At 39.6% G+C, this 25,652-nt stretch overlaps 2 protein-coding genes across 3 annotated transcripts in view; both read left to right on the forward strand.

Moving 5' to 3' along the window:
- Positions 1–326: 326 nt before the first annotated feature.
- On the forward strand, positions 327–3,214 carry LOC135472792 (uncharacterized). 2 transcript variants are annotated; one of them, XM_064752461.1, is made up of 3 exons: positions 327–465; positions 1,680–1,955; positions 2,622–3,214. In XM_064752461.1, exons 2-3 carry the CDS (start codon positions 1,803–1,805, stop codon positions 2,832–2,834), a joined length of 366 nt encoding a protein of 121 aa, XP_064608531.1. In that variant the 5' UTR covers positions 327–465; positions 1,680–1,802; the 3' UTR covers positions 2,835–3,214. The 2 variants fall into 2 exon arrangements, with proteins under 2 accessions (XP_064608531.1, XP_064608532.1); XM_064752462.1 differs by lacking the exon at positions 1,680–1,955 and having other exon boundaries at positions 441–465.
- Positions 3,215–5,804: 2,590 nt separating this feature from the next.
- LOC135472790 (DNA mismatch repair protein Msh3-like) overlaps positions 5,805–25,652 on the forward strand; it is a 29,862-nt gene continuing 10,014 nt past the window's right edge. The window contains exons 1-16 of the mRNA XM_064752459.1: positions 5,805–5,918; positions 6,362–6,510; positions 7,152–7,318; positions 8,491–8,597; positions 9,380–9,494; positions 9,989–10,183; positions 11,705–11,837; positions 13,379–13,566; positions 14,706–14,874; positions 15,467–15,531; positions 16,478–16,594; positions 17,080–17,187; positions 18,133–18,247; positions 18,610–18,767; positions 19,379–19,565; positions 23,971–24,084. Coding sequence (XP_064608529.1) covers positions 6,439–6,510; positions 7,152–7,318; positions 8,491–8,597; positions 9,380–9,494; positions 9,989–10,183; positions 11,705–11,837; positions 13,379–13,566; positions 14,706–14,874; positions 15,467–15,531; positions 16,478–16,594; positions 17,080–17,187; positions 18,133–18,247; positions 18,610–18,767; positions 19,379–19,565; positions 23,971–24,084 — 2,010 coding nt within the window. The 5' untranslated portion in view covers positions 5,805–5,918; positions 6,362–6,438. The remainder of the gene's footprint in view (positions 5,919–6,361; positions 6,511–7,151; positions 7,319–8,490; positions 8,598–9,379; positions 9,495–9,988; positions 10,184–11,704; positions 11,838–13,378; positions 13,567–14,705; positions 14,875–15,466; positions 15,532–16,477; positions 16,595–17,079; positions 17,188–18,132; positions 18,248–18,609; positions 18,768–19,378; positions 19,566–23,970; positions 24,085–25,652) is intronic.

Raw genomic sequence — 25,652 nt, forward strand, 5'->3', positions numbered from 1 at the left:
TTTCACACAGCACTCACGAAGCTGTCACCGGAAGCAGTTTTAACTATGCCGTGTTCTCCATCATGTGGTGTTATTCGGGTTTACTTATATTTCTAACCTGGGAGTGGTAGCGGAAAGAAAATTTTATTTTCCCAGAGAGTTCTATCCAGCAACATAAAAGCAAACATTGGAATACAATTTGGAAAATATAACTTTGTAAGTAACGGACAAAATCAATGATATTTTAAAAAGATTCTTTTATATTTTGTTTTTCTTTCTGAAGTTCAATTGCCAGCCTTCGTTTCCGGCGTTTTAAAAGACTGGCCAACATAATCTCAAGTCGCGGAGAATACAATATGCGAACTTTCGAAATTTGCGGTAAAGTTTTAACGTGAAAATCAATCAAACGTCTAAGTGACATCTACGTATATACAGATCACACTTAAGACAGAAATATGAAGTGTAAAAATGGACACCCAGAGGCTCGTAAGTCGATTGTTATAATTTTTTGTGCCAAGACTAACTTGAGCCGCATGTTGTAAACTGCACGAACAACAACACCAGTGCTAGGTTGCGCAAATATTGAAGTGGCCTACTTGCACTCAACATCAACCTCAATGTGTTGAAGAGTCATTTTCAGTTATAGAATAAACAATGTGTATCATGACCCGTCGTCACTCTGATGTCAATTTTCTCCTCAAATAAGCTTTATCAGCTCACTCAATGATTGCATACCATCCTCAACTTGAGGCTCAAGAGCCATATATGGGGCTGTGTTTATTTAGAAAACATTGACATACATTGAACTCCTAGGTTCTCAGTGTTCTGTCCTCAACATAGTGAAATTCTCCACTGTATGACATGGCTGTTTGTAATCCTTATCCATTTCTGCATCTGACATCCGTTTAGAGAGAGACCTCGCCAACTAGATGGCACAGTAGGTATGCTTCTCTGCTTCCAGCATTACCCGGAACTTTAAAGCCAAGTAAATAGATGTCAAACATAACTGATCTGTTTTAGTACCTTATCCAACCTACGTGATCTAGCCCCACCTGCATCTGAGCCAAAGGCTCTATCTGTACCCGACCACATGATCTATTTCTTTGTTGTTGCTGGTTATGTAATACCTTTCAGCCAGGTAAACACTCTCGAACCCATTCCAAATTATAGTTTATTTCTCTCATAAAACATGGCTATTATTATTCAGAATAGAATTATCTTGGGTAATGTGCTGCAACAACATCAGTCTGATCTGATCTTTTTGTACGATTTAATCTGAAACCACTTCTAGGTTGTGACATACAGGCCCTATCAGGGTAAGAAATATAATTTTCTATATCGTTAGCCACTTTCTCAGAAGGTTGCTTACTTCAGAAAAGGTTGGGGGGGGGGGGGGGGGGGGGGGGGGGGGGGGTTATGTGGTTAGATCCGACATAGAGGTACTCGTGTTCTGTAAAATACAAAACATTTTTTTTTCATTGGAGCCAAATACAGAGGCACGGTACAAGGGTCTCACTTATGTATCATTGACTTCCAAACTATGACAGGAGGCCAGTGCACCAAAAAGAGGAGATTTGACAAAGTTTAACCCAAATTTCTGGTTACAGAATATGAAACTAAAGTGAAATGAACCAATAAATATTTACCAATATTGTTCCAGTTTTGCTCTTAGATACCGGTATTGTTCTTTCTTCCCCCAGGAATGCTGTGAAAAGACCTGTCATCTTACAAGGTAGAAATGTGAAAAGATGTCCATCATATCATGGTGCTATGAGTATTTTCACAAAAACAACTATGAAGGATTTGGAAACAAGACAACCTGAATGAAGATGAAAAAACAGATAAGAATATCAAAGTTCTTTGCTTCCAAACAAGGTAAATTTTCCAAGCATGCCAAAGTAGAAAGCAAGGAATCTGATGTGATTATCGTGGATGAAGGTGATGAGGACAGACAGCCAGTCTGTGCACAGAAGGAGGTATATATCTTTTGTGTCTCTGATTTTTAGTGCAGTACAACATGAAATTTTTGACTTGGTAATCATCGGTTTAAAAACTGTTTTCAGACTTTCAGTTTGTTTTCCTAAAAACATATTCATTACCCCCAATTGTCTATGAGTCATCGTCATGGAATGAATAAAAAATTTAAATAAAATTATTTCAAGACAAATAGAGATCATCAGAACCCACAGAAATTACCTGACTGAAGCTATGGTTTGGTGTAAGGCTTCTCACCACCATTACTTTTGGCAAGCGGGCGTGACATGTCAGGCCATCTGTAGTAGGACTTGCATAAAATGTAAATACAAGTGTATACTACTGGCAAACTCACGGTAATATTTATTTATTTATTTGATTGGTGGTTTACGCTGTACTCAAGAATAGTTTACTTATACGATGGCGGCCAGCATTATGGTCAGAGGAGGAAGCCGGGCAGAACACGGTGGAAACCCACGTCCATCTGCAGGTTGCTGAGAGACCTTCCCACCTACAGCCGATGAGCTCACAGTCACATGTGGGTCAGTGATGATAATGAGGAAGTCAAATCCACCCCAGGTAAATACATACAAATAATTAAGTGCAGCCTAAAACACAAATCAGATAAATAAATATAACAGTTACTCTGTGTTATTATCTATTTGTAGGATTTCCAAGCAAAGAAGAGACGTCTGGGGACTAAACAGAATGACGAAGTGGAATCACAGGTCAGGAAACGTGTGAAGTGTGAAGAAGGAGAAGGGGTGGAGCATAATGGAAGTTCAGAACCTCAGAGGTCAAACACTGTTCACCTATCTGAGAAGACAAAGCTCAAACTGTCAACATTCTTACTGGACTCGGGGAAGATCGACACGAGCTGAAACCATCAAGTATAACTGTGGATGACCTGAAAAGGTCAAGGTCTGAGCTCTCACAAATGGGGACATTGATGATGTGACAGGAGGAAAATCTCAGGATGAGGAGGAGGAGCCAGTGAGAAGCTCCGATGAAGAACCAGGCCAAGTTGCAGTGAATCGGCTGTCATGTCATCACAATTTAGCAAACTATAACCAAAACACAGTCTGATGTTTTGGGAAAGTTCACTGCTGTCAGGACTAAGTCAGAGGATGCGTATGGTAATACAGGGAAGGCAAACAGAAAATCAAAGTGTAAATACACTCCGCTGGAACAGCAGTTTGTGGCCATCAAGGATAAATGCCCTGATGCTGTGTTGTTTGTTGAGTGTGGGTACAAATATCGCTTCTTTTGGAGAGGGATGCTGAGGTTAGTATGGAGGCAAAAGTGTTTTGAACGTACTTGTTTTGAGATACAGATTAGAAATTAGAAGTTAGAAATTTAGTTTGTAATTGGAACAATGCATTATTGCTTTGTTCTGAACACACACCTAATTGATGTGTGAATGATTCTTACATGTGTTGTTTGTCTCTGGTGTGAAGCTAGATTAGGGGATGAAATCTGATCTGGTGGGAGAAAGTGATGTAATGAAGCCATACAAACCGACAAATAGATGAGTTGACAGAACAAGCGAAGGTGACAAAGTCGGATGAGGTAAACAAAATGGATGACATGAGTGGATGAAGCTACAAGTTTGTTAAGTTGTATATTGCGTGTGTAGATAATTCTAGGGATAATATAAAATGGTTGTTACATGTATTGAACTATTTTTTGATATTCATTTGTATTTCAGATTGCCGCAAAGGTGTTAAAGATATTTTGTGTCACCCTGATCACAATTTCATGAGCGGCCAGTATTCCCACTCATCGTCTGTTTGTTCATGTCAGGAGACTGGTGGCTGCAGGCTACAAGGTAACATCATAAAGACCAGGAAGATTGGCATCATCAGGGTACACGGTGTACTCTATCAGTAGACAAGAACAGTGCCAATGCTTTCATCAGTGCACCAATATTTACATGAGAAAGCTTTATTATCTTTTGGAGGTGAAAACTACCCTGAAAAAAGTAGCCAGCCACCTGGAATTAAAGGAAATAAAATAAGAGCATTGGTCAAAGTAGTTGGCTAACTGCTCCTTATTCAACAGATGTAGCAGACTGTGCAGGTAGCTCATAACCACCTTCTAATAATCCCCCTGTGTAGTGGCTGAGAATGCCTTGTTGAATTGTCACATTAAAGTGAACATCAGGCCTCAAAAATTCAAAAATTTATCAATGATACAGTTGAAATCGCACATGGGAACAGGGTGAATTATTGCCTTGTTTAGAACTCTTCTGGCAGTGGGATTTGGGCGAAGTAGCCTGTTGACATCATTATGTTTTTAAGGTTATGGTAATTTTTTCGCGCGAATGAAAAAAAGTTGAGGCGATTTTAATCTTGCATAACCTTTGAACAAATGAAACGATCGTTCAGGCGAAATTTCGAGGACTGAACATCATCAGCTGATCAATAAAGCAGTATTCCAGAAATGTTTTAAAAATATTTTAAAAATTCTACATCGCTTATCAACAAAATAAATAGCAAACAATCAACAGTACCTAGCCGCTCATTTGTTGATGCCATTTTGTCATGTCATCGAGATTGACGTCACAAACCCGGGAGCTCTCCCCGTACCATTGGTATTAAACAATATGACAATGAGAAAATGCAAACAAAGACGCCTGGTACCCAACGAAAGAGTATCAGATCTGGTTCGTGTTCAAAGTGCCGATGTTTCTTTTAGATTGGCGCTGGCTCAGGGCGATGTTTGTGGACAAGCGTCATGTTTTAGCTGTCTTGTTCGTCCTCGTACTACATGGGTGTAAGTGTTTGCCCTATCTGGCTCTACCCGACTTCAGGGAATTTACCGAAAATAGCGAGACAATCTGATTGACCCTTTCATTCAGATTTTGGGAAGATACATTCATAATAAATCTGACTTTGCTAAGGAAAAATGATGCAAAGTCACAATATTTTTCTTCAAACTATGACTTTCCCAAGGCGGTTTTCTTGCCAGCTGACCCTGTCAAGTTACTGCAGTATCCTGCCCAACATGTACATTGTGACATAGGTAGCCGTTCTCAGTTCTTTACTCATAAATGTGTGCTTCAAAATGAATCAGTTTAACACTTAAACCCGCAAAGTCCAATTCATTGCATCGATATCTGTCTATCCACTGTAAGAACCACACTGACAATCGAGATCTAATAGGTTTTTTGACATGATAGCTAATTATCACGTGACACTTTCAGCGCTAGTGATTGGCCAAGATCACAAGGGCTTCTACAACATGGCTACTCGGAGTGAATTGTCCGTCAGTGCCATATCCCCAATGCTAAATTTCATCTTGTTGGCTTTCAAAACTTTACAGAACTTTTTACATATTTTTCTGTGGTAATTGTGTCCTGTATCATTTTTTCGGTGTATATATAGTGCCAGACATTATGTTCACCTTAATTAAACTGTTGTAAACCAGTCCAGTGTTCTATCATTGGTGGAGAGGTGATAGGCTTTCCGAATCTGAACATTCTGGTGCCAGTACAGAATAAAAATCTGTTTGAGCTCATTGAGAGTTGCACGTGTTACAGATAAGAAGCTTTGTTCTAAATACTTAATAGCACTCAAGTTATCACTAGTTGCTTTGAGGCTCATTGTCGTCTTACACATGCATTTATAAATGTACAAGTATGGCAGGCCTTGGTTCATATGTTTGTCAAAGTAGGGGATTGATCTTCATCTTTCATCTACAGCCGTGTAATATCCCTATAATTATGTCACATATTGTGGGTTTGTTTTGTAGTATTTGTGTTCTACATTACTGAGTTGAGATACATCTATTCTTTCTAGTTTTGACACCTTAATTACCTTAGTGATGGTGTTGTGTTTCTCTGTAGGTAGGCGTGGTAAAGCAGACGGAGACAGCTGCACTAAAGGCAGCTGGGGAAAACAGGGGAGCGCCCTTCACAAGGGAGCTAACTGCCCTCTACACAAAATCAACATTGATTGGTGAAGATATCCTTTTGACATGTTCAGAGAGAACAGCATGCTTTCTTTCATTTTATGTGGTTGTAGAAAATATTCACTTAATATTCATAAAGGTTTTTAGTTTCTTATTAAAAGTACGCCTTACACATACAGTTTAGAGACAGTATATAAATTTACCTACATATATTTCATAGTGCTCAGCTTATCAATTCATAAATGTGAGACCATGAAGGAGAAAAAATGGAAGACAATAAATTATTGAAAATAGAAGTTGTTTGTACATGTAAAGTTCTGTCCTCAGATCTTCAAAATGTGTAACATGTACATGTAGTGGTTGAGCCTCAGCCTGGACTATATAAAGCCCCATTAGTCTTGTATTATGACAAGACTGGTGTAAATGGCTTCTGACACTTCTAATACACTTTTGAACAACTGGCCTGTTGTTAATCACTGAACTTTAACTGTGTCACATGTGGACCCGTTGTCTGGACAAACTGTAGGAACTTGCCTTGGTGATGGGGCTAGCAGCAGACCAAATGCTCATTTGATGTGTGTATTTGAGAACCTCCCAACCACATCTTTATGTAGTCCGTCCAAACCACAAACCATTGCTATCATGGTAAGTTTTATTCATGTACAGAGATATCAATATACAGGTAATCCTGTAAAGGAAAAAATAGCGCTCTTCAGATTTTCAGACAAGAAAAACTGGGATTGATCAAATTTTTTTGTGTTTAGCAAGTTTATTTTCCATAAGACACATATTTCAATTGTTCTGTCAATTTGTTTATTTGATTGGTGTTTTACACCGTACTCAAGAATATTTCGCTTATCCGACAATGACCAGCATTATGGGGTTTGTCTGTTAAAGCATTACACACATCTGTGTGAATTTCTGTTTAATATTATAATTAATCTAACTTTATTGTGTGTTAAAAAGATGTCTTTAGGTGCTATTTTATGATCGGAAATATTTGAAGTTATTTTAATCCTGTAATGAATTTCAAGCAAATATCATAAACTTGGGAATACTTTTCACCCAGTATGTCATAGTATGTGTATACTGTCTCTTTGATATGCTGCAATATTACTGAAGTGACCTTGAGACGTAATCATTCATTCAAAGTATACTGCATAACAGCGTGTTCACAGAAATATTGAAGAAATTTTATGACCTGAAACATTTATTTGTGAATCCCTTGGATAGTTTTGCACACGTCATGCGATGGTGTAATCTGCTCTATAACTTCCCTCCATCAGTCCGTACAGCCGAGTACTGGTGAGTTGGTGTACGACTGTTTTGAGGACGGGGTGACGCGCAGCCAGCTGGAGACACGTATCCTCCATCTGGAGCCTGTGGAGCTGTTGTTACCTCAGACCCTAACAGAGAGGACAGAGTCCCTCATCACAGACATCGTGTCTCTCAGGTACGCTCAATCTCTCTGATCACCCCCAGACCCTGACACAGACGTGTCTCCCAAGTACATTCAATTTCTCTGATCACCCTCAGACCCTGACACAGAGGACAGTCGCTCATCACAGACGTGTCTTTCAGGTACACTCAATCTGTCTGATCACCCCCAGATCCAAACAGAGAGGACAGAATCCCTAATCACAGAGATCGTGTCTCTCAGGTACACTGAATCTGTCTGATCACCCTCAGAACCTGACACAGAGGACAGAATCCCTCATCACAGACATTGTGTCTCTCAGGTACACTCAATCTGTCTGATCACCCTCAGATCCTGACACAGAGGACAGAGTCCCTCATCACAGACGTGTCTCTCAGGTACACTGAATCTGTCTGATCACCCTCAGAACCTGACACAGAGGACAGAGTCCCTCATCACATACATCAGGTCTCTCAGGTACACTGAATCTGTCTGATCACCCTCAGACCCTGACGCAGAGGACAAGAGTCCCTCATCACAGACGTGTCTCTCAGGTACACTGAATCTGTCTGATCACCCCCAGACCCTGACACAGAAGACAGAATCCCTCTTGACTGACATCGTGACTCTGTTAGGTACACTAAGAACACCCTCAGACCCTGACCCAGAGGACAGTCATCACATATATCGTGTCTCTCAGGTACACTCAATCTGTCCAATCACCCCCAGACCCTGACACAGAGGACAGAATCCCTCACCTGAGACATCCTGTTTCTCAGGTACACTCAATCTGTCTGTCTTACATTTATAAGCCATACTCTGACTAGAACAGAGTTCATCTTTATGGAGATCATTCCTCTCAAGCACCTGAAATCTGATTCTGATCATGTGTTATCTCCCAGTTGCTGAGAACAGAAATAGATTTTTCAATTGCTCTTCATTGTTGGAGAGGCTTAATGCTTGAAAACTCAGTGCAATGTAAATTTTAATCTTGTGACATGTACGAGATGGTGCTTATCCAATGGTAGCATTACCATAAATCTTCAACAAAGAGTCTACAGCACTTTTTTGAGTGGAATTTATGCATTTAATTATTAAAATGAGGCTAAAAATGAATCATTTTTGTCAGTAAAGATAGTTCTCTGAGAATGTTTCAAAAAGGTTGAAGAATTAGGGTATGTCCAAAGCACAAGTCTTTCTGCTGACAGCAATACAGATGATGATCGCATAAGAATGGAGAGATTAGAGGACTCTGTGTTTGAACATGGCAAAGCTTTTGAAACAATAATGGACTTCTACTCCGAGAATGAAAAAGGTTTGTGGAATATACTTGGATGTTGGATAGTATGTACTCAATTTCCTTTTCGCTGTGAATGATGAAAATCTCTTGGTGCATTGTATATGTATAAATGATAAGACATGTGTAAATGCCAGCTCTTGTAAATTGTAAAGTTCATTTCAATATCAGTCCAGAGTTTGGAATTAACCTCTATGGGTTTCAGAATAATATAGTATTCTTAAATGCCTGCTGCGAAGGCTTGATGGTTTTCTCAGCTGTTTTTATCTATTTCTGATGTCACTGTGATGTTATCTGTTCTGTGTAGGCAGTGAGGTCCTTCAGGGTGTGATAACTGTACCCTGACAAACCCTCAGCTGTCTTGCTGCCCTCTGACATCACATACCTGGGGGAATTTGAGTTCTGTATCTTCTGTTGATGAAGGTAGAAAATGTCTAACTGTATCATGTGACCTGTCAAAAATGTTAGGCAACTATTTTTGATCACATTCATTATAACATGAAAATCTGAAAAAAAGTGTTGTACAAAGTCATTTAGAATAGACAAATGATGGATTAAATTGAGAATCCCAACGTTTGAAAACTTGAGAAGGAAAGAAGTGTCATTTGTGCCTCTCAAAAAAAGGGTAAGACAGGTGATCAGTAAATTAATGTTAACAAAGGTTGCCAAACATTTTTCACAACACACAAGACACAGTAGGACTGTTTTGATTTTTACCAACAAAAGAGTTCCAACTCGAAACTCCCCTATTGTCTGGTACTTGTTTCTGATGTCACTATGATATTATCTTTTCTGTGTAGGTAGTGAGGTTCTTCAAGATGTGATCACGCTACCAAGACAAACCCTCAGCTGTCTGGCTGCCCTCATCACATACCTGAGAGAGTTCAACCTTCACCGTGTCCTCAGATCGCTCAGGTATAACAACAAAGTATCTTTCGACTCCAGTAAAAAGTTTTCTACTGATTGGGAGCAGTTTTACATTGAAAGTTAAATTACCCTGGGTTCCTTCGCTGAATTAAAACAACATTCTAATGAAAATAAGATAAGTCAGGTTTGTACCTGCTGTGTCTTGGGCATTTAATGAAAAATCAATAGATACATAATAGTTTGGTGTTTTATGGACAAAAACCCATTTTTTGGCCACCTGAAGCTATGACAAGCACCAGGTACTAATACAGACTATAAACCACCTGTATAGGCTTTATAACAAGTTTGAAATTCATGTCACATAGGATTTGCAGAGTCCATTATTCATACACCTGCATATTTTTCAGTAAGACTTTCACCAAGAGTCGTATGTGCAGAAGTTAAGTTTTTTTGTATTTTATTCAACTTAATTATTGTGATGTGAGTGGAAAGATTTATTATGATGGATTTAAGTCAAAACTTTCTTGTACATGTATCTTCAGCTCTATAACACGCTTCACAACTAAACACAAGTACATGGACTTGGGTGGAAATACAGTCAAGAATCTGGAGCTCTTCAGCAATCTGACAGATGGAGGAGAGAAAGGCTCCTTGTTTTGGATCATGAACCACACTGTGACTAAATTTGGAAGTCGTCTATTAAGGACATGGGTTAGGCAACCCTTGCTAGATACCAGGTAAGTCCAGAACATTTCGAAATAAGTCAGTAAATCAAATTGTGCAAGATAGATTTATTATGGCACATAATGGTATGTCTTTTTCCTGGAAGCTTTGCCTAACAAATTGTCATGTATGTGGCGAAGACATATCAAAGTTTTGTACACACTTTTCAACCTACCACACCTCTTGGCTCTTTATCTTACGAAGCGGAGGACAGATGGGCACCATTTGCGATCTCATTTTATGTCTGTTGGCTTCTTGCCAAAACTTGCACCTGTGACAGCCTGTCCAAGTTGAATTCGTTCATATTAAGGGTGGATAGGATACGTTCATGTACACTAAATTGTTGTCTGTTTGAATCAAAATGTTTCAAAATCAAATCAGAACACACAGTTCTCAGAAGTAGGTCGCATAATAACTGGACAAGATTATGTTGAGTTAAAGGGAAAAAGTACACTTTGAATATTAAAATACATTCTTGTAAAACATTTTCCAGCTGCTGCATTTTACTGCACAAAGCAAGCCATTATGTGTTAAATTTAAGGCTTTGGTTTTACATTTTATGGATATAAAAATTGCCACGTAGGGGCCTACAAGATATTAAATGATATTCAGACAATATTGTTGGCACTATTTTCCTGCCTCCATGCACACACATGATCAATCTATCAATCAGTTAATCAGTCAATCACTTCATGTGTAAAAGTTTGCCATGTATTAGTCGAGATGGAATGGTAAAACAGACAGGGTAGAGGTACGTCATACATGTTCATTTCTATGTATTAATGCTAATTTGAAATTTATGTAGTGTTTGAATCCCGAATAGCTGTAGCATATAAAATAAATATAACCAAGTATGACATGAAAGTCTTAAGTCAGTATAAAGAAGATTAAATGTACATCATTCATTGGCCAGCTCTTAAGCGCCCAGCTCAAAAATGTTTCACGTGTCGAATGGCAGTCAGGTTTATGGTTGGAGGGAAGTGGAAATCCCAGAGTAAACCACCTTACTTTGTCGGGCACTGTTATAAATTCCTTATTAAAAACCACAATCAGAATCTTTGGCCTCACTCTACAGGAGCCGATAGGATGTGACAAGAATAGTGCCAGGTTGTTTGAAAATGTATTCGCTACTACTGGCATAAAGTCATATCTTATTTTTTGCACTATTAAAGCACAAAACTGAAGACTTTGTGTAAAGTCTAATCTAGTAATAAATCTTAAAACAGTTTTGAACAACGAGGTCCGGTGCTTTAGTTGAATGAGTCATTTTAGTCCCCAGTAGTGTACATGTAATGAGTATGTTGCATAATATTATTACATGGTATAGTAATAGTGCGTGATATTTTACTATTAAACATATATCTATCTTGAGGATGGAAAACCTGCAGATGTTCACAAATTTCCACCAGGCTCTGCCCAGTTTCCTCCCACCATAATGCTGGTGGCCAAAATATTCCTTAGTACAGCGTAAAACACCAGTGAAATAAATAAATAAATGTTGAGGTTGGAGATATTTCTGGTTGTTGCTGTTGCAGTGAAATAAAAGCCAGGCAAGATGCAGTGGAAGAATTACTGCACGGTAGCTGCCCAGAGTTGTGTCAACTACAAGCAATTCTAAAACAACTTCCTGACCTGGAAAAGGGGCTGTGCACTATCTTTCACAAAAAGGTAGACCAGACACAAAAACCAAATTATTTTGACTTTAGATTCATCCATTGATACTTATACATGTACATGTGGTAATAACCAGTTATCTCAGAACTTTGTTACATATACATGTTTCAAGTATGGAAGAAACCGCCTATTTTTGTATCATCTTTACTAGTGACTTCTGGGAGAAATATACTAACCCTAGACCAATAAAGTTTGCATGGTCAAGTCCAGCTCTTGCTCAGGCAGCAGAAGTTTGATTTCAAGAGGTTGTATGTGTATTTGGTGAGGAGCAGTGGTTTTCCCCCCGGGCCCTGTCTGGTTTCCGTTGCATGTTTATGTACATGTATGTACAGAGAGCTGTCAGTTCAGTGCTATCCTCAGCCAAGCAATCTTGGAGACTCACTGTAGGGCCTCCATGGCAGAGAGGAGCCTCTCACCAATGCAGTCGCTGTGAGTTCAAGTCCAGCTCATGCTGGCTTCCTCTCCTGCAGGATGTGGAAAGGTCTGTCAGCAACCTGTGGATGGTGTGGGTTTACCCCTGGGCTCTGCCCAATTTCCTTCCACCATGATGCTGGCCGCCGTCGTACAAGTGAATATTCTTGTGTACGGCGTGAAACATCAGTGAAATAAATAAATAACCTGTATAACATGCACCCTTATAACATGGTAGGAAGAATTGTAACAACACTGATAATGATCAAGAAAGTTGAGTGTTCAGGTCCTGCTCTTGCTTTAGTCAAGAGCAGAACTTGAACACTCAACCTTATTGGTTGAGTGCTTTAGTCAAGAGCAGATTTTATTTCAAGAGGTGAGGTGAGGAGCAGTGGTTTTCCCCTGGGCTCTGCCAGGTTTCTGTTACACCATATGCATGTACATGGCAGTTGTCAGTTTAATCCTTACGACTTTAAACCTCAAGCACTCACTCACTCACTCAATCATTCGGTTTAATCCCAACCTCAGGTAAGGGATCTTCCAGATTCAATCCACTATTTTTCTAGTGACAATAAATGGTTGATACATCACTTGAGAAGTGCTCTATGCCATTTATGTGGTGTTACATAAAGTTTGTTAGAGATCACTTGCTTTCCACTAATGTGGCATACATAATAGCTTACTCTTCTGATGAAAGTGTTTGTCACACTAGAGGCAGTGTGAGTTAAATATACATGTATTTGCCAGATCTTGTTCATTGAACCTAGGTAATCTAGGATTTAGTTTCCTCCGTGGCTCAGTTGGTTAGCGCGCTAGCATAGAGGAATGACCCAGGAGCCTCTCACTAATGCGGTCGCTGTGAGTTCAAGTCCAGCTCATGCTGGCTTCCTTTCCAACCGTACGTGAGAAGGCCTGCTAGCAACCTGTGGATGGTTGTGGGTTTTCCCCGGGCTTTGCCCGGTTTCCTCCCACCATAATGCTGGCCGCCATCGTATAAGGGAAATATTCTTGAGTACAGCATAAAACACCAATCAAATAAATAAATAAATCGTCTTCATTTGTCAGTCAGATTTATGTCATACAGTTTACGGTGGTGATGACATATGATCGTATTACCTCCTCAGTGCTCGCCAGCAGAGTTTTGCCTGGTCGTACGAGCCTTACACAGGGTTCACAGAGCGGTCACTCAGCTGCTGGACACTGCTGGAGCTGAACTCAGGTCCAAGCTGTTAAAGCAGAGCCTGGGGCAGATTCCAGACCTGCTGTCAGACGTATCTAGCTACAGTGAGGCCATCAGTGACCAGGCTGCCAGGTACACATGTTTTTGTATTACTCTCTGGATTTAACAGATCTCAATGAAGACCTGAGGTAAACTGTTGCAGTATTTTTGTTCATATGAAATTCATATAATGTACATGTATATGAAAGAAAAAGGGTAAAAAGCTTGTTCTAGTTGTTCAAAGGTGGACAAGGAGCAAAGCCTGTGCTAGTTGTTCAAAGGTGGAAGAGGACTAAAGCTTGTTCCAGTTGTTCAAAGGTAGATTAGGAGCAAAGCCTGTGCTAGTTGTTCAAAGATGGACGAGGAGCAAAGCTTGTGTTAGTTGTTCAAAGGTGGAAGAGGACTAAAGCTTGTTCTAGTTGTTCAAAGGTAGATTAGGAGCAAAGCCTGTGCTAGTTGTTCAAAGGTGGAGGAGGAGCAAAGCTTGTGTTAGTTGTTCAAAGGTGGACAAGGAGCAAAGCTTGTTCTAGTTGTTCAAAGGTAGATTAGGAGCAAAGCCTGTGCTAGTTGTTCAAAGGTGGAGGAGGAGCAAAGCTTGTGTTAGTTGTTCAAAGGTGGAAGAGGACTAAAGCTTGTTCTAGTTGTTCAAAGGTAGATTAGGAGCAAAGCCTGTGCTAGTTGTTTAAAGGTGGAGGAGGAGCAAAGCCTGTGTTAGTTGTTCAAAGGTGGACAAGGAGCAAAGCTTGTGCTAGCTGTACAAAGGTGGACGAGGAGCAAAGCTTGTGCTAGTTAATTATAGCTTTACGAGGAGCAAAGCCTGTGCTAGTTGTTCAAAGGTGGACAAGGAGCAAAGCTTGTGCTAGTTGTTCAAAGGTAGACAAGGAGCAAAGTTTGTGCTAGTTGTTCAAAGGTGGTTGAGGAGCAAAGCCTGTGCTAGTTGTTCAAAGGTTGATGAGGAGCAAAGCCTGTGCTAGTTGTTCAAAGGTGGATGAGGAGCAAAGCTTGTGCTAGTTGTTCAAAGGTTGATGAGGAGCAAAACGTGTGGTAGTTTTTCAAAGGTGGAAGAGGAACAAAGCTTGATTAATATGATATTTAGGTAACAATATGTATTGGGAAGGGTGCAAAGTGACTCAAACTAATGATATTATTATTATATTGAAATATATTGAAAAGATAGATATGAATCATTATTATGATGTTATCTCAAATGATGAGTTTATTGTTCTTTTCAGAGAGAATGACAAAACAAAATTGTTCATCGATGAAATACAGTTTCCTGCAATCGTTGAGAGGAAGTTGGAGATTGAGAAAGTTTTGTCAGAGTTGAAAGGTCACCGCCGTGAGGTGCGGCTCACTCTGAAGCAGCCAACTTTGGAGTTTGTCACAATCATGGGGACGGAGGTTAGTCATGAAAATAGATGCTAAGTGATTAGACAAAGTTTAGTCAGGACAGTGGAGGCTAGTCGTGAGAGCAGAGGCTAGTCATGAGAACAGATAGTAGTCATTAGAAGAAAGGCTAATCATAAGGACAGATGCAAGTCATAGGAACAGAGGTAAGTTATGAGAACAGATGGTAGTCATTAGAAGAAAGGCTAGTCATGATATCAGAGGCTGGTCAAGGGAATAGAGCTTGGCCTTGGGAATGGGTGTTAGTCATGAGAAATTATTCATGTAAATTAGTGCATGGAGAAATTGGTAATGTGAAGAGGTGTTGTGGACAACCAGTTAAGTCACGTTAAGAGAGCTTATTACCTTGTACAGTGTGTATCTGAAATTGAAGGGTAAAGGAGTAACTTCTGTCACCATAATTGGTTCAGCATCACACAATGTGAATGACATGCACAAGGATAATCTGGCAAAAACACTATATTTGGTCCCTAAATGTCAGCTTACTTCCGTCTGCAGTGTACCTTGTTTGGCTTAGTCTGAAGAAACCCACTGTTATTTGAATGAAATCTAGTTTTGACATTATTTTCAAACTCTTTCATTACAGTTCCTGGTTGAAGTGAGGAATGCTCATTTGAAACTTGTGCCATCTGATTGGTTAAAAATAAACAGGTGATTATCACTGTGTTGTTAATATTGTTTATGCGTTTTGAAAAAATTAAATTAAAATTTTAGTTGTCTTCTCCTGTGAGTATAAAGCTCGGCATGCCCAGGAGTTTTAGATGCATCTCAACTGGTCAAACATATTTGATCCAAGTCGCTGGACATACACATAACCGGAGAAGAACTCCAGTTGAGTCATGACGATATGTCACTTACACGATTGTTTACAACCCGACACAATGTTTGGGCTGGGTTGAGTTGGGGCTTACAAGCTTCATTTATGCCAAGATTAAAGTATGTTTAACGGATCCTTGGTGATGTCACATTTTATAAAATACTTCAACTTCTTTATGCTATTTTGCCCTCTGGCGTAGTCCTTTGTGCCATGGTTATTGCGTTCTATACCACTTTCATGTAATGGTATGGATTTTTCGCCTGGCATTTAATTGTCTGTTTCTGTATTATCTGTCTGCCTGTTTGTCTGTAATGTGCAACATTACATGAAAAGTCATACAGGGATCTGAGATAAAGACCAATCTTTACAGGTCAGAAATACAAAGTGTTGCACTTTTGTCTGCAGTGTGAATATTTATACATTATGCCGTGGTGGAGGTTTTGTGCTGTAGGAGCGATTTATGGTTTCTTTATGAGTTCCCTACAAGTTTTCTTCACTAAAACATTGTCCTGCATCCAACTACAGCTGATTGGGCCTTGACCAATAAAAGTCATGGACATTGAAGCAATGTGTTAATTTAGAATACATATTTCTGGGATAGACATACGTGTATGCATGAAAGGCGTGTTTGTGTGTGTGTGTGTGTGTGTGTGTGTGTGTGTGTGTGTGTGTGTGTGTGTGTGTGTGTATGGCCGCACAGTGTACACTCTTCAGGGAATCTTTGAAAGATTGCTTGTGCAAACATCTTATAATTAATAAACCTGTAGCTTTTGTTTTCAGCACCAAAGCCATGTCTCGCTTCCACACTCCATTCATTGAGAAGAAGTACAAAGAATTGAATCAGCTGCGAGAAAAGCTACTGATAGACTGTACGCAGACCTGGATGACATTCCTAGAGTAAGGAGTCCACCACATCATCTGTTAACACTTTGATTTGGAGATGTTTCCATGTTTTAACACAGTCCGAGAGTTCTACTGGCAACCTGCGGATGGTCTTGGGTTTCCCCTTGGGCTTTGCTTGGTTTTCTCGCATCATAATGTTAGCCAATGTTGTATAAGTTAAATTTCCTTGAGTACGACGTAAAATTCCAGTCAAATAAATCAATAAACACAGTTTGAGATGTTTTAAGCAAAAAATAAACTTGGATTGATGTATAAAAATCAGAAACTTTGCTACACCATAAAGGTTTTCTTGTGGAATGGTATTATGAATGTGTGGATATTATAAATTTAGCAAATTATAAGATACTCACATTCATAAAATATTTATACATTTGGTGCTGAAATTTTTTTCCAGTAGGTTATCATCCAACTGCATACCTGTACTTCGGTGTGCGTAAAACAGTGGTCGAATAATAAAAACCTTCTGCTTCTGTTTCCAGCTCATTTGGTGAGAACTACCAGCGGTATAAACGAGCCATCCACCATGTTGCTGTTCTGGACTGCCTCTTCTCCCTGGTGAATGTGGCTAACCATGGCAACTGTTGTCGGTAAGGGAGGCCAATCATCAGGCATATCTGTACTGTTGTGCATGTTAAAAAAAACTAGTTCAAGAAAAATCACGACGTTCGATGTCATATTTGATGATTTTCTTTAATCTGAAAGTTTTTTGAGTTTTGTCTTTGAGACCTGGGTCCACCTGCACAAAGAGATAATAGCTAGAATCATTTGTAAGCCCCACAATTGAATTATACTGCTTATACCAAGAAATTGTAGGGTTATTGTAAGTTTTTAGGGTTACAGTCGTAAATTCGTACACTAAACTTGACTCAAATTTAATGTTCCCTATGTAAATGAAAAATGTAGATGTCAAAAATGTTCTACATCATAATGATTCAGGTGCTAACAACAGCAACATTTGGAAAAGAAAATAGTCTTGTCGCATCTTTTTGAGACAAATTTCTTTGTAGACGTAATCAATAATTACTGCTAGCACAACGCATTGACCCAGGAGCCTCTCACCAGTGCAGTCGCTGTGAGTTCAAGTAGAGCTCTCCTCTGGGAAGGTCTTTAGCAACGGGCGGATGGTCGTGGGTTTCCCCTGGGCTCTGCCCGGTTTTCTTCTACCATAATGCTGGTCGCCGTCATACAAGTAAAATAGAATATAAAATATTTTTGAATACGGAGTAAAACACCAATCAAATAAATAAGAATAATTACTAACTATGGGTTTAGCCCAGTTATCTGCCACCATTATGCCGGTAGCAATCTTATAAGTGAAATATTCTTGAGTACAGTGTAAAACTTCTATTAGATAAATAAATTAAAATGAGGATAGATCAGGCCACATGTATATTGCTTTTTTTTGCAGACCTGATTTTGTAGAGTGTAGCATTAAAATGAGGATCGATTGTGAGACATTTATTAATTTTTCTTCCAGACCCGATATTGTGGATAGTGGTGAAATAATCCAAATGTGTTGTTTTTTCTTGCAGACCTGATATCGTGGAGGACAGTGTTGAAATCCGAATAGATCAAGGTCGTCACCCTGTGGTGGATCAGTTACTAGGTGGACAAGACCAGTATGTTCCCAACGATACAGCCCTAAAGGTGAGTGCTCAGTTCTATACCCTAGAGGTCAAGGCAAACTTTGCACATTGAAACTAAGACATCAAAATGACAGAAACCAGACAAATTTAATGGTTAATACTTACGTGCTGTGCCAGGCATTAGATTTTCATCAAATAATTATTTAAATACATCATACTTTACCTTTATTGCACCATTGAAATTCATCAAGACATGCTGTCTGGTAAAATGGTTGAAGTGCATATATTTGCTTAGTTTAAAATTGAAGAAAACTGCCCCTTGGCCTTTATTACATATTACGTATTACAACATCTTCTAATCATTCAGTTGCCACATTATGCCTTACGTAACCATTTAAACATTACAACTGTCTTCTCTTGCAGGGTGATGCACAACGTGTCATGATCATCACTGGCCCAAACATGGGAGGCAAATCTTCTTACATTCGCCAGGTGGCGCTGATTGTTATCATGGCTCAGATTGGATCATATGTTCCTGCAGAGTTTGCCCGGTTGGGAGTGTTTGATGCTGTTTTCACAAGGTATGGAGTCAGTAATACAGTACGTCAATTAGGCATTCTGAGAAACATACAGATGCTTTCACTTTATCATCATCGCTGGTTCAACTTAAAAATCTTCTGTTGTTTTGAACCTTTTGGTATGTTACACTGCAGATCATCTTTGATAACAAAAGTATATGTTTTGATGTTCACATTTTTTTTTTTTTTTTTTTTTTATAGTGTGAACTTGTTTAGCCAACTCCTCATGCTCGTATCTTTCATGGCCAGGTATTAAAGAAACATTGAGGGCTATGCTGTCTTGTGCTGTCACTGGCACTTGTCCTGCTCTGGAGCAATGAGATCATGTGTTCAAATCTAGCTCAAGTCAGGAGGTTGGTGAGAGAGAGACCTGACAAAGAGCAGTAATTTATTCCGGGCACTCTGCAGTCTCTCACCATATCATATAAATGAAAAATCCTTGATTTTGCCAATAAACTTAAATCAGAAAAAAGAAACTGTATAAGCAATTTACATACATGTACAAGAGCTGGAGGTATTTTCAGAGATAATCACTGCAAGAGATAAAACATCAGCCATTTGCCCCCTGTGGATCATGCCGTCATTAACACATCCTCCCTGCTTGCTTCCCACAGAATGGGTGCGCGTGATGACCTGTACAGAGGACGCAGCACTTTCATGGTGGAGCTGCAGGAGGCCTCTGCGATCATGGCGCAGGCGACACACAAATCTCTGGTCATTCTTGATGAGTTGGGACGTGGCACAAGCACACACGATGGGGTAGCCATCGCACATGCCACACTGGCACATTTCATTACACAGGTAAGTTTGGTTCTATCACCATTGCTCTTCCAAGGTACATGTAGCACCTCCCCGTTAGTTTCTCACAGCTGACTCCTCTCGTCTACATGTATTTTCTCCCAACTGGTTCCTCTCAGCTACATGTATTTTCTCCCAGCTGACTCCTCTCGTCTACATGTATTTTCTCCGCAACTGGTTCCTCTCAGCTGCATGTATTTTCTCCCAGCTAACTCCTCTCATGTACATGTATTTTCTCCCAGCTGACTCCTCTCATCTGCATGTATTTTCTCCCAACTGGTTCCTCTCAGCTACATGTATTTTCTTCCAGCTGGCTCCTATCGGCTACAGGTAATGTCTCCCAGCTGGCTCCTCTCAGCTACATGTATTTTCTCCCAGCTGGCTCCTCTCAGCTACATGTATTTTCTCCTAGCTGGCTCTTCTCAGCTACCTGTGTTTTTTACTAGCTGGCTTCTCTCAGCTACTGTACTTCTTTGAAGCTGGCTCCTCTCCCACCTGGTTCCTCTCAGCTATATGTACTTTCTGCCAGCAGGCTCCTGTCAGCTATACCATACATGTAGTTTCTCACACCTGGTTCCTCGTACAAGTAGCTACCAGTACTTTCTCCTAGCTGGGGTCGCCACGATATGGCTGAAATATTGCCGATGTGGCATTAAGCCATAATCATTCATTCATTCTCCCTGCTGGCTCATTTCACCTACATGTAGTTTCTCCTAGCTGGCTCCTCTCAGCTACCTGTGTTTTTTACTAGCTAGCTCCTCTCAACTACCGTACTTCCTTGCAGCTGGCTCCACTCCCACCTGGTACCTCTCAGCTATATGTAGTTTTTTTCAGCTGTACCATACGTGTAGTCACTCCTAGCTGGAACCTCATACAAGTAGTTACCTGTACTTTCTCTCAGCTGGCTCCTCTCAGCTATACCATACATGTAGTCACTCCCAGCTGGATCCTCGGACAAGTAGCTACCTGTACTTTCTCTCAGCTGGCTCTTCTCAGCTATACCACACATGTAGTCTCTCTCAGCTGGCTCCTCTCAGCTACATGTATACCACACATGTAGTCACTCCCAGCTGGATCCTCTCAGCTATACCACACATGTAGTCACTCCCAGCTGGATCCTGTCAGCTATACCACACATGTAGTCACTCCCAGCTTGATCCTCTCAGCTACATGTAAACCACACATGTAGTCACTCCCAGCTGGCTCCTCTCATCTACATGTATACCACACATGTAGTCACTCCCAGCTGCCTCCTCTCAGCTATACCACACATGTAATCACTCCCAGCTGGCTCCTCTCAGCTATACCTTACATGTAGTCACCCCCAGCTGGCTCCTCTCAGCTACATGTATACCACACATGTAGTCACTCCCAGCTGGCTCCTCTCAGCTATACCTTACATGTAGTCACCCCCAGCTGGCTCCTCTCAGCGATACCACACATGTAGTCACTCCCAGCTGGCTCCTCTCAGCTATGCCTTACATGTAGTCAATCCCAGCTGGCTCCTCTCAGCTACATGTATACCACACATGTAGTCACAGCTATACCACATGTGTAGTCACTCACAGCTGGATCCTCTCAGCTATACCCCACATGTTGTCATTCCCAGCTGGCTCCTCTCAGCTGTACCTTACATGTAGTCACTCCCAGCTGGCTCCTCTCATCTACATGTATACCACACATGTAGTCACTCCCAGCTGGCTCCTCTCAGCTACACCACACGTGTAGTCACTCCCAGCTGGATCCTCTCAGCTATACCGCGCACGTAGTCACTCCCAGCTGGCTCCTCTCAGCTATACCACACATGTAGTGTTATACCATATATATATATATATGGTATAAAGTAAGGTTCATCTTAAAGACAACTGAAAACTATACTTTCAATAATTTTTTCAGATTTTCAAAATGGTGTTGAAAGGCATTCAAACATTTAAAAACTATGATGGGCATTATGAACCATACTGATGGTATCTGAGAGCTCAGACATCATGTCACTTTTTTTTTTGATGTTTACTAGAAGGAAGGAATTTTTGGTGACATTATTTCAGTAATATTTCACCATAAAAAGTTATCCCAACATTCAGTGTCGTGGTTAGAGTTGGAAAAACTTCCTGTGACGTCCGAGTTCCTTATCTCTGATAGTATGGTTCATAAAGCCCACCTTAGTATTCAAATGTTTAAGGGTCTTTAACTCTTTTCACAAAAAAAATATATGCCGGTGTTGCTGGCCTATGCGGTGTCACTTCCAGTTACCTGAAAGGTTATGTATAGATATATAACCAACTTAATTAGAAAGCCTACATTCTTTGTAGCCATTAGTGCATTGTAAGTAAACTATGTACATATAAATGTGACAAATGTAGTAAATCAACCTGTTGACAGCATTTAAAGGTCCTCTATTTTTTTTTACACAGCTCTTTTCACACAGATTTTCGGCATACATATAGTACATACATAACCCTTATTACACAGCGATTTTCAGCTTTACAAATATAACAGTTTCAAGTCACGAGACCCCCAAATATGGTGAAAATTGTGCTTTTTTTACAATTTATGCAAAACTGTATGTCACAGGAAGGAAATAAGACCAGATTCATGATCATGACCTCAAACTATGTTGGGTAGCCTGCTTACAATAGTCATTGATTCATCCTAGACATAAATGCATTTAAAATTCATAATATAACATGGGGACATAAAGGTGCCAAATATAGTAAATTGGCCTTTGGTAATTTGCCAAGCACTGCAACTCCCACATTTGTTAAGACCATTTCAGTATGTACCAATTGTCATTTACTAAAAAAAAAACGTATCACGAAGTTGCCGAGAATAGATAATAATAATTATCTAAACAGATACAATAGGAATTCAAGCTTGAAGCGTGAAGACCTAATAAATGAAAGTATATTTATTCATAGTTTTAAGTGATCTGTTTATTGATGCTTACTTCGATTTTTGGAGGCCTTTTCCTTTAATGTTTAACGTTCCTAGTCATATGATATTTTTCATGTCTAGCTACATTCAGGGTTGTAAATTAATGTCTACTATACCTTGTTACATGATTATGTACAATATTTTTCATGTCTGGTTTATACATTTAGTGTTAAAAACTAATGTTTACCATACCAAGGAAATTAATGTTTACCATACAAAGTTATCTAATATTTATCATTTCTCTGATTGGTATATTTAGGGTATATACCAATGGGTATATATTATATGTCCTCATTAGTTCCTAGCAGGACACCTCTTGAAATCGTTTTGATTATTATTATTATTCTTAGTCAACTTTTAAAATGGCAGTATCTTAAAAACCATGAAAGGTAGAAAAAACAGTCTTTGGAGGTCTTAATAAGGAATATATAAAGCAACTTTTGACGATTTGTGCTGTTTTACCAGCCACATGATATAGCGGCCATTTTGAATTTTATTGATAAGCTAAAAAAATTCTTTTTCACCAAAACGGCTGAACATATCAACATAAACGTTTTGTTTACAGTTTTTAGGAGGATCGCCCTACCTAAATTGTAAAAGCTTTTAGTTCGGTATGCAAATAATGCCCAAACTGAGCAGTGAACATGGCTCAAAAGTAGGTTTTAATTTAATTTTTAAAACTGCTTAAAATCGTAAACACACAGAATCTCTGGTGCCCCTTACAAAATCTGCAAGAATTATTTTTGTACTTCGTGTTGTTTTTATGTTATGACCAAAAAACCAGCAAAATTTGACAAAACCATCCTATGTAAATAACACGAGAGCTTCGTGCTAGACTGCATGAAACTGCTGACTGAAGTTTACTGTGGTGAACGGCCATCAGCTCTCTAACCAATGTATTCTTTCTTCCTGTTGTCCTCGGCTATTAGCCGAAGATCAAAGCTGCCTAATCTCTATGCTGGTCCTCAGTACTTAGCCAATTATAAATGAAGCCTGGCAGTCTAGGTTCAAATCCAGTACATTCCTTTCCATTTTTTCGTGCTTTTTCGAAGTGTTATGAACTGTATAGACACAAGACTACCAGATGTGGTAAAGACTAGTAGTGTGAACCCTCGCAACGCTGTTGGATAACAGCTTTAATCTTTCTTGAAATTGCTTCAGTGTGGTATCACAGCTATTGTATGTGAGGTTCAGATCTGACTTGATTTGATGGATTGATGTTTTACGCCGTACTCAAGAATATTTAACTTATACGACGCCGGCCAGCATTTAGGTGAGAGGAAACCACGACCATCCACAAGTTGCTGTAAGGTTCAGGTCCATTGCTTACTCTTCTGGTGCAGTTCACAGATAACTTGTATGCCCTTCCTTCTCTTACCCACCAGCTCCATGCTGCAATTGTATGTGTTAAACAGAAAACACCATATAAATAAGTACTGATGGGTTTCGTGGGTATTTTGAATGATGTCTACAGGTGAAGTGCCTGACCTTGTTTGTGACACATTATCCTTCCCTGGCAGAGTTTGAGAAGATCTATCCTGAACATGTCAACAACTTCCACATGTCTTTCATGCTACTAGATGAGATTGTAAGTTATCATACATACTTTCGTATTCATTCAGTTTCTGCAAATGATACAGAAGATATCTGAATGAATACTGTTCACAAAAAATTTAGAACATTATTAGGGACAAATTCAAGGAGTTCCTGTTAATTCTTGTGAATAAAGGACAGGTACAAGGTTTCAAACTGCCACCATTCCTTCGTTAGCAACCACAGGTATCTTACACACACATATGTAAAGGCATGTGCCTTATATTGCACAAACACGTTATGTTCAGTCACAAGGTTCAAGTCCAGCTGGTGCAGACTTCCTCTCTGGTCGTATATAGGAAGGTCTTCCAGCAACCTACGGATGGTGGCAGGTTTCCACCCGGGCTCTGCCTGGTTTCCTTCATGATAATGCTGGCCACCAGCGTAGAAATGAAATATCTTGAGTACTGTACGACGTAAAATGCCCATCTAATAAATAAATAAATAAATAAATAATAAAACTTTAATCCTTAATAAACAGTGTTTTACATCTAGTCCTGAACACTCTTCATGGTGCTAACGAACCGTGGACATACTCAGTGCTGTGAACTGAGATAAGTCCTCATTACAGACCACTGTGTTTTCACGCTGACATACTTCATGGATTACTGCCTTAAAATGTGAAAATTTGGCCACAATTGATAATGAATACTTACCTTAATTACTAAGTTAACATCTTATTTAATACTGAGAGAAAAGATATAAAATTGCTTTGTGCGTTTATAATTTGGATGAATATACTTTAGGCTAGAACTTTCCGGAATCGAATGTGTTGCGATAACGCCCTCAGTGACACAAAGTTTCTGGATTTCTGTTTGTGTTTTAATATAGGTGATGTGTCGGAATGTGTTGCAGATAACGCCCTCAGTGACACAACGTTTCTGGTTTCCTATTTGTGTTTTAATATAGGTGCTGTGTCGGAATGTGTTGCTGATAACGCCCTCAGTGACACAAAGTTTCTGTATTTCTGTTTGTGTTTAATTTAGGTGCTGTGTCGGAATGTGTTGCAGATAACGCCCTCAGCGACACAAAGTTTCTGTATTTCTGTTTGTGTTTTAATTTAGGTGATGAGTCAGATTATGCTGCAGATAACGCCATCACGTTTCTGTACCAGGTTGTGAGGGAAAAGCGGCCCGCAGCTATGGGCTAAATGTCGCCCGATTGGCTGATATCCACATGACATCCTGAAACTGGCAGCGTGTAAGTCTCAGGAATGGAGGAGATTATTGCTGGGAAAAGGTAAAAAGTGTGAAGAACTCTCATAGAGTTCAACAATGACGGTTGTAGGGGATGCAGTAAAATAATGCTCATGAAAGGGTATTCTAACAACAGGATAGCAAATAAAGTACTGTATTTCACCTAAAGTAGCGTTTAAATCTTTTTAATGTTCGATTAATTTCTAATCAGCAAAAAACAGTTATCGGGAAAAAAATTAAGTGTTGGCAAGCAAAAGTGTCAGTTTAAGGCCTTAATGTGTTTCTGTTAAGTGAAAATACAGCATGCCCAAAAATTAAAAACAAATTTGATTAAAGCTGTTTACGGTACCTTACAGCGATACCGGTA

The sequence above is a fragment of the Liolophura sinensis genome, chromosome 8, assembly GCF_032854445.1.
Source record: "Liolophura sinensis isolate JHLJ2023 chromosome 8, CUHK_Ljap_v2, whole genome shotgun sequence".
Taxonomy (NCBI): Eukaryota; Metazoa; Mollusca; class Polyplacophora; order Chitonida; family Chitonidae; genus Liolophura; species Liolophura sinensis.